Source organism: Sabethes cyaneus, chromosome 2 (assembly GCF_943734655.1).
Source record: "Sabethes cyaneus chromosome 2, idSabCyanKW18_F2, whole genome shotgun sequence".
Taxonomy (NCBI): Eukaryota; Metazoa; Arthropoda; class Insecta; order Diptera; family Culicidae; genus Sabethes; species Sabethes cyaneus.
In genome coordinates, this window is record NC_071354.1 from 34845918 (window position 1) to 34854093 (window position 8176).

General features: G+C 39.1%; 2 protein-coding genes and 1 long non-coding RNA gene across 4 annotated transcripts in view; 1 reads left to right on the forward strand and 2 right to left on the reverse strand.

The window, feature by feature from the left end:
• The window catches only part of LOC128734449 (sorting nexin-8-like), a 29453-nt gene extending 25191 nt beyond the window's left edge, over window positions 1-4262 (reverse strand). For both annotated transcript variants that reach the window (XM_053828656.1, XM_053828655.1), the window contains exon 1: window positions 3302-4262. In XM_053828656.1, the coding sequence (XP_053684631.1) occupies window positions 3302-3713 (412 nt within the window). In that variant the 5' untranslated portion in view covers window positions 3714-4262. The remainder of the gene's footprint in view (window positions 1-3301) is intronic.
• An 874-nt stretch (window positions 4263-5136) lies between these two features.
• Window positions 5137-5883, forward strand: LOC128736920 (ER membrane protein complex subunit 4). The gene is made up of 2 exons (XM_053831432.1): window positions 5137-5288; window positions 5344-5883. The coding sequence occupies exons 1-2, from the start codon at window positions 5233-5235 to the stop codon at window positions 5810-5812; spliced, it is 525 nt and encodes a 174-aa protein (XP_053687407.1). The 5' UTR covers window positions 5137-5232; the 3' UTR covers window positions 5813-5883.
• A 113-nt stretch (window positions 5884-5996) lies between these two features.
• LOC128736921 (uncharacterized) lies at window positions 5997-6670 on the reverse strand. Its single transcript, XR_008412015.1, has 3 exons — window positions 6633-6670; window positions 6388-6441; window positions 5997-6106 (listed from the first exon to the last, which is right to left on the reverse strand). It is a non-coding gene; the product is annotated as an uncharacterized LOC128736921 (long non-coding RNA).
• Window positions 6671-8176: the final 1506 nt, after the last annotated feature.

Sequence of the window (8176 nt, forward strand, 5' to 3'; positions counted from 1 at the left end):
AAGTAATCACTGGGATAAGGTCTATACCGGACAAACAAAAGGGAATTTTGGAATCCAATTTAAGGAGCTTGTTGCAGAAGTAACAAAAGCTAAGAAAGAACTACAGGAGATGAATTTTACCATTTCAAACCCAAAATAGCCGAGCACATTTTCGTATTTTGGAATAATATTTGGAAGCTTGATGTTACCTAATATCTTGAAATTTATAGATAACATCCATCCAACCTTCTCAATAATCATGCAGGTAGTAATATTTCACCATTTTTCTACCAATTAGGGGATTTTTTTTGGACATTGCAACATCAGTTTATGGTGCCATCAGTTTGATATACGAAAGTCAACTATTGTTTCCACTTGGAAAAAGTGGAGCTGTACTAAAAGATGCACAGAATTTTATACCTATGCAAGCATAGAACGTTTTCCTATCAAGCTTTTTACGAGCCATAATGGCGGACGTGTTCGTAATATTTGAACGGCATCTTTGACATTTCACTAATACATCGCACGTCTTGTTTCCGCGCGTTCACAGTAAAACTAAAGGAATGTACGGAAAGAAAACTTGCGATGTATTAGGGAAATGTCAAAAATGCTGTTCAGATATTACGAACACGTCCGCCATTATGGCTTGTAAAAAGCTGGATAGGATTATAACCATTTATTTTGTGGTGTTTGAAAAAAAATTAGAAAGGTTGTATTCCAGACACAACCGCGTAGCTGGCGTAGAACTACGTTAGGCGGGTTTTTGCGGAGAAACTTTGACTTGTCTTTCACACCATAATGACATATGTGTGGCGTAAAATAGCGGTTAAGTAAATAATAGTGCTAAATAATTGTATCGTATTATTGGTATGTATTTTGTGTAATTTGTGATGCCAAAACCAAATATTTTTACCAGTGCTGAATCCGTTAATTGTGTCACGACTGCACTTCAGCTGATTCGCTAATTGGGCTGACTGACGGTTGTTTAAAATTTTTAAACTCAAAAGTTCAATAGAATTTTGACATTTAAGTTGGAGCATGGCCCAACCAACGAACACTCAATAAACGAACCGAATCTCCCTCATGCACCCAGCTATTAACAAAATTCTTTCGTTAATATCAAACACTATTCACATATATATGTATTTTGATGATATCAAAAAATTGTTATGTTAAAATGGCGTGACTGTGCTACAGGTTGAGAAATCCAAATTTTTGCATGTCGATAATTTTTCAGAAGTTGTTTGCAAAATGTTTTGTTCCTTACTGCCTTATACTGAGTTGACGGTCAAACAAACATTAGCACCATTACTGATCCCTTCTGCCTTGACTTCTCCATCATTTTCGAAAGAAATTAATGCTTGACTATTGAATAGTAAAGAATTGCAGGCAACTAACTGACGCAAAGCAGCAATTGAAACATTCAAAACTATTCTCGGATAAAAGAATCGCTGATTTTCCTTCCTTTGAAAATTGCTGCGTTACTTCACATAGCATAGCATAGACAACCGTACACATCATGGGTGACTGATATGATGTACCCGTAAGTACATCATACACCTGGCCATGTTCTTACGATTGTAGAAATGGGTACGTTAGTTGACCAGCTACTTTAAGAGGATGCGCAAAAACTCACGCAATCTTCATAGGTGTTCTTGTACCCAGTATATACGATATGAATAAAATATTAAAAATAAAATGAAACGAAGCATATATGGGAAAAATAGAGCAATCTCACCATCAATCCTTCGAATGAAAAAAAAACATTGCGTCAGTTTCCATCATCTAATATCCAATAATTAGTTTGATTTTTCGTTACGATATCCATGTGCATTATTTAAGCTTGTTACGGTTAGTCTTAATTGTACAATAGGAGGTGCTTGAGCTAAAACGAAACAAATAATTAAAATAACATATTATACTTACGTGCTACCAAGGCCGTGTGGCTCAGCCGTCTGCATCTGGGAACCACGCGGTATCGCATCTCCTAGCTTAGCTACTCAATAGAGTATTACCGGGTATGGCCACGTGGAGGCGCTAGGTAGGAGCAAAGGAGGCTGGCAAAAGCTATGTTGGTCGCTTTCTCGTTTGCCTTCCCCATTTCATACCCAATTGTGCAATTCACATGCACAAATATCCCTTCAGCCGTGTTTCCTTGTAAGACAACAGTTCCGAAAAAATTCTTGCAGTACCTATTCGCGAAAGCTAAAGAGATTTTTAATCCTGTTCGCACTTACACGAAAACCCATTGTCAAAACTTGCGTGAAAACAAAAGCAAAAATACTTCCTTCACTTTTTTCTCACGCAAAAACCAAACAAATATTAGCAGCTTCGTAGTTGCGGATGTGGATACAATCTGGCAAAAGAATTGCTGCTCACTTTTCTGTGACGTTTCACCTTCAGGACATCAATTTGGACTAGATTCAATGTTTAAAAATAAACTAGCTAGAAAGAAAGGGGTGGTTCCATGCTTTAATAAAACTGTTTACTTTCAGGATATCAAACTGGATTAGGTTTGTCGCAGTCCTAAGAAATCTTGTTAGGACGAGAGGGCTTTATCACTCTTTCTGGCATACTTCCCAAGCACAGATATCAAATTGGTATAAGTCTAAACGTCGTAAAGAGTCTTTGACCTATTGGGACGAGTGGGTTTTGTTGCTTTTTTTTCTAAACATAAAGTAAACGAAATCACAGTAAACAGATGGTGTAGTTAACTGTCGTCCCTGCCTGTGGAGCAAGGCGATCACAAAGAAAATGTATGGAATAATTTGACCTTGAAACTATTCGGTAATTTTTACCAATTAGTGTTCGAAAAAGAATGTTAGACAATAGAAATCACATAATTGCTGCATCTTTTATGAGTCGATCGGTATCTAAATCATGAAAATCCATTCATAATTGGCAGAGCTATTACCGTTCAAAATCTTTCATTCTTTCGTGACGCTGGTTGAATCCAAATGCGTGAAAAAAAAAGAAAAGGTATAAGACGTAGTTCTACGGCAAAATTCTTTTATTAAAAAAATAAAGAAACGGGTTATTTTAAGAAATCGTGCCAAAAACTCGCACACTCATTTGTATCACAATATATTATAAATATCGTAACCCCACGCAAAAACCGTTTCTGAAGAATAATTCAATAATCATTGATTTCAAACTTCTCTCAAATAGGTGATAACATGATGTTCATCCAGCAAAGAAATAAACAAGTTCTCCCCATTTTCCTCTATCTATTATCAGCTCTTTATCAAGCCTTGTTTATAAAACGTGCTGCTATTGTTTGCTAAACACAGAAACACAGCCAATGGTGGTCACGGTTACGTACCCATAGATCCCATCGATAGCGACATGGACGTCGATCCGGATGGTCCCTCGCCCGGTGATAGCGGCCGAATGCCACCGACAGTGCCATCCTCCAGCGGTAACGATGATACGTGGTCGAATGCGGTGACCGAGTTGTGATTAGTGTTGTTCAACGAAGACCCTTCACCGCGCCGCTGCTGGTTTCCTTCACCTTCACTCGAATCATCGTCGGAATCGGAATCCGAAGATGACACTGGACCGTCGGTTCCAGCGGAAACAAACGTCTCTCCGACAGAGGGCGAACGAGACGGGTCAACGGCACCGAAACGACTATCGCTAATCATGCCACTATCCAATTCCGCACTTTTGGTGGACAAAGAACTGCGAGATATTGTGACCATAGCAACTGGAGATGATTCAACCATCGTTGACATTTTTCGTACTACTGCTGATATTGATTTATCTCGACACAATTATAACACTTCTTTTGCCTGTCAGGGGAGGGCACGGCGTAACATTTGAGCAGGAAGCGATCGATATTTTTCTCTCAATCACTTTATCTGGTGACGGTGATTGTCTTGCAATTTTTCTTAGCAGTAGCACTAGAAAACAGTATGTTTTGTTGGCGTCTAGCAGCGGTTAACGCTCAACTACACAACGCGGTTTCTTATGATGCCAACAATAATAGGCGGACAAGGTCTAGAATGTACATAGATTTCTAGCAACTAATTGCGAGTGCTATTGTAAGCTGAATAATTTCCGTTACTATTGAAAGAAAAACAATCACTAATCACAATTTGCATTGAGTATTCACTTCAAAAACACAAAGCTGAGCACATATTCGCCCTCAAGATTGAAACTTCTCTCCAGCTCACGGGATTCACGAAAATTCACATTCATCAACTGCGCCCAGGGACAACGGACAACGCTTATACGCAAGACGCAACAACAAACCTCACAGCACGCGGAATCAGTCTGCACAGCAAGCAAGCACGCGAATCGCGAATGACATGGTTCAGCAAGGGTTCACGCTTTTTGTGAATGAGTTGCTGCTGGAAGAGAGAATTTGTAAAATGGGAGAGAGAGAGGGTGAGAAAATTTGTAAACAAAATCGACAAAATCCACGGGAATGACACTTCCAATACCAACCTGTACAAAAAAACGTAGCCAACATAGAGCGGGCCCAAGCTGACAGCTTCATACATGGGCTCAAGCTGACAACCGAGTCGGATGTGTAAATTGTTAAATTTTGTTAGTTTTAGTTTGATTTTAGCCAAGGTTTTAGCATCACATAGCCAATGCCAGGCAAGCAATTGATGCGAAATTCATGAAACTGTGAAAATGGTTAGTTAAATTCGTTTCGTAAAACCCACGGGAATGACACTTCCAATACCAACCTGTACAAAAAAACGTAGCCAACATAGAGCGGGCCCAAGCTGACAGCTTCATACATGGGCTCAAGCTGACAACCGAGTCGGATGTGTAAATTGTTAAATTTTGTTAGTTTTAGTTTGATTTTAGCCAAGGTTTTAGCATCACATAGCCAATGCCAGGCAAGCAATTGATGCGAAATTCATGAAACTGTGAAAATGGTTAGTTAAATTCGTTTCGTAAAACCGCTTTGCGTTTGCCGCCTTTTTGATGTGAGCAATTAAAATGTGACGTCATATCAGCCCCCTGGTAAAACCGCTTTGCGTTTGCCGCCTTTTTGATGTGAGCAATTAAAATGTGACGTCATATCAGCCCCCTGACAAAATCCCCCAATGAGAGGAGTGCTGTCATTTGACGTTGACGTTGTACCACCTCAATCTGTAAATGTCAAACTCGACTTGACACACTTGACAGTCCACAGTCTAATGTCTAATTAAATTCTTTCTAGAGCTAAGATTTGTATCGTGGTGGTTGAAAAATATTAAAATTTATCAGATATTAGCTTGTGATAAGCTTTAAACAATGACAACAAAAATTGCAAGCAAAAAGTTTAAATGGCAGCTGGATTTTACCAACAGGTAAAGTGTTTTTCGTTTGCTAATCGCTCTAGCTAACAAAACTTTTCCCTTCTAGCTCGAACAGATCCCGCAGCAGCTCGGATATCGCTTCACCCCCAGGATTCAATCCGTCTGCGGGACAAGTGCACAGTGAAGTGGCCCGGGACAACGATCAGAGTCATCTGATCCTGAAAAAGAGTTGGGACATTGCTTTGGGACCAATTAAACAGTTTCCGATGAATCTGCTCATAATGTACATGTCCGGAAACTCCATCAGCATTTTTCCAATCATGATGGTGGTTATGATGTTTATTCGACCAATCAAAGCCGTGCTGTCGACCGGAGCTACGTTCAAGGTAATTGAGGGAGTTCAAGCAACCGGGCAAAAGTTTGTCTACTTTTTGGGTAATCTGGTCAACATCGGGCTAGCGCTTTACAAGTGCCACAGTATGGGATTGCTGCCGACGCACGCATCCGATTGGTTAGCCTTCGTGGAACCCCAAGCTAGACTTGAATATTCAGGAGGTGGTATGGCACTTTTCTAGTGGAAAAATAATGTTTTTAAGAAAATTTATATTTCATCATTAACGACAGTGTAGCAAATAATGGCTTTAAATCAAAATAAAATCTGTTGTATTTATTGAGGTAAATCAAAAGAACATCCCGCAAACATTGCAGTAGCTAGAACTAGCCTGCAGAACACAGCACACGATACATATCTAGTATTTAGCCTCTTCCAACTTCTACGTTTAAGGTTTCTTATGTTGATCCAGGAAGTCCTTCACCGTTTCAGAGGTTTTTTCCCACAGTTTGGCTGGCTCATCCACCCGTGGGACCTGCTAAAAATTACATTCTTAACATACCTATTTATTCATTTGGGCACAAATGAGATCCAAAAACGTATTCGTTGATAAAACTGGAATTCACAACTATATTTCTACTAAGCTCTTGCTTCTAATCATTTAAAATGGTATAAAAACAAAAATAGCATTAAAATTAGATCGAACAGTTTAGAGCAGAATATTTTTTTCGCAAGTCAGGTTTATAATACCTACGTCGTATATCAACAAAGTCGTTTTTTGTTTTCTCATTTGCCCGTTTTTAAAATATACTAGCCTACCTCAAAATTTTGCGTGATATATATCCCGGTGTACACCCCGGCACCAAATGTTAACTAAAATATAGAGAAAAACGTTTGTAAACTAACAAAAAATTTACTTGACGACACAGTTTTTGTCTAAAAATAGCTAAAAACAATGCTCTTGTCACATTGCGTTACGTAACTAGCCAAATACACAAATTCGCGGATAAATTTCATAAAAAATACATTGAAAACTTAAAAATAAATCGAAACTTTCTACTCACCAAGAATTTGATCATGTCTGAAACTCCAAATGAATCCACTTTGACAGATTTTGTAATACTGGAACAGCTGGAAAAAGAAAAACTCTTCGAAGAGAAGGTGAAAGGCCGCGTTCTACTACTATACGACTACTGTCCGTCTCTTTTCCTCTACCGGGTATGGTTTGTTTTCGTTGTTATCATGGAATAACGGTACTTCAACAATACACCACCGAAAGGTCCTAACGGACAATACTCGCGCAAGGCGCAACATGTGAAAAGAGCCTATGTGCAAATGAGACATTCTCTTCGCGTCTCTTTGCTTTCGCTTATCACGGTGATGCAAATGCACTTGAATGGATTAATATCGCATGAAACGGTTGCTGATGTTATTATTGCTGATTGTGCTGATGTACCATCCAAATTGCGGAATCGCTCATAAAAATGCGATCTTGCATTAAATCGTTTCGGTATTTTTGGCACACTTTTTCGTTACATTTCAAGCAATAAGTTTTGTTTGTTTGTTTGTTTTAGATTATAGTCCCTTTAACCAGCTTTGGGTCATTCGTGACTTCTGCGGGGTTGGGATTTGAACCCGGGTCCTCGGCGTGAGAGGCGTGAATGCTAACCACTACGCCGGGACTGACTCCGCCCAAGCAATAAGTGCGCTGAAGACACCGAAACGAATTAACCAAAATAGCACTTTCATAAGCGATTCCGCACTTATTGATTAGACAATCTTCCTTGCAATCAGCAATATTGGTTAAGAAAATTTGCATTGGAATACACTCAAGTGTTTCATGGATATTTTGGTGGCAAACATGTTGCTGGTTCGTGTCTTGGATACGGGAACTACATTGTCAAATTGCCCAATAGAAAATTTTCCTCCCGACGAAATACCCCAAAACGACCAAAGCGGGTGATTTATCCTACGTGATTTACGGAAAAGCAGAAGGATTTTTTATTGGGTTGCCTTTTTAGTTTGACAATCAGATTCCCGTTTCGAATCGATCACTCACACATATGCGCATACAGTGTAAATACGTAATTTTCAAATGTGTGATGTTTACCACGAGCACTGCAGCGACACTGGCATTCTATATATATTGATTCAACTGTAAAAAACCGCGTAAATTTCGAAATTCGTGTAAAAAAACCACGTAAATAATAAAATTCGCGTAAAAAAAACTTTGTGGATTTCAACACTACGCGAAAAAATAGACGTTTTGAGCACATCCGCGTAAAGTCCGAAAATCGCGTAAAAAACGGCGTAAATTTCGAAATCCACGTAAAAAACCGCGTAAATTCTGAAATTCGCGTAAAAACCGCGTAAATTCCGGAATTTGCGTCAAAATAGTCGCGTAAAAAACAAACTGTGAAAAAGCGCGTTCACGGTAAAACTAAAGGAATGTGCGGAAAGAAAACGTGCGATGTATTAGGGAAATGTCGAAAAATGCCGTTCAAATATTACGAACACGTCCACCATTATGACTCGTAAAAAGCTGGATAGTTTGTGGTTTTACCTACAGACGGTAGATAATCTACAGACGCGCAAAGAGAAAAATTAC

Bases quoted from the DNA above. Each gene is read 5' to 3' on its own strand.
- LOC128736920 (XM_053831432.1), top strand. From the start codon at position 5,233: ATGACAACAAAAATTGCAAGCAAAAAGTTTAAATGGCAGCTGGATTTT. The intron at 5,289-5,343 runs GTAAAGTGTTTT...TTTCCCTTCTAG, and splicing joins CAGCTGGATTTTACCAACAG to CTCGAACAGATCCCGCAGCA.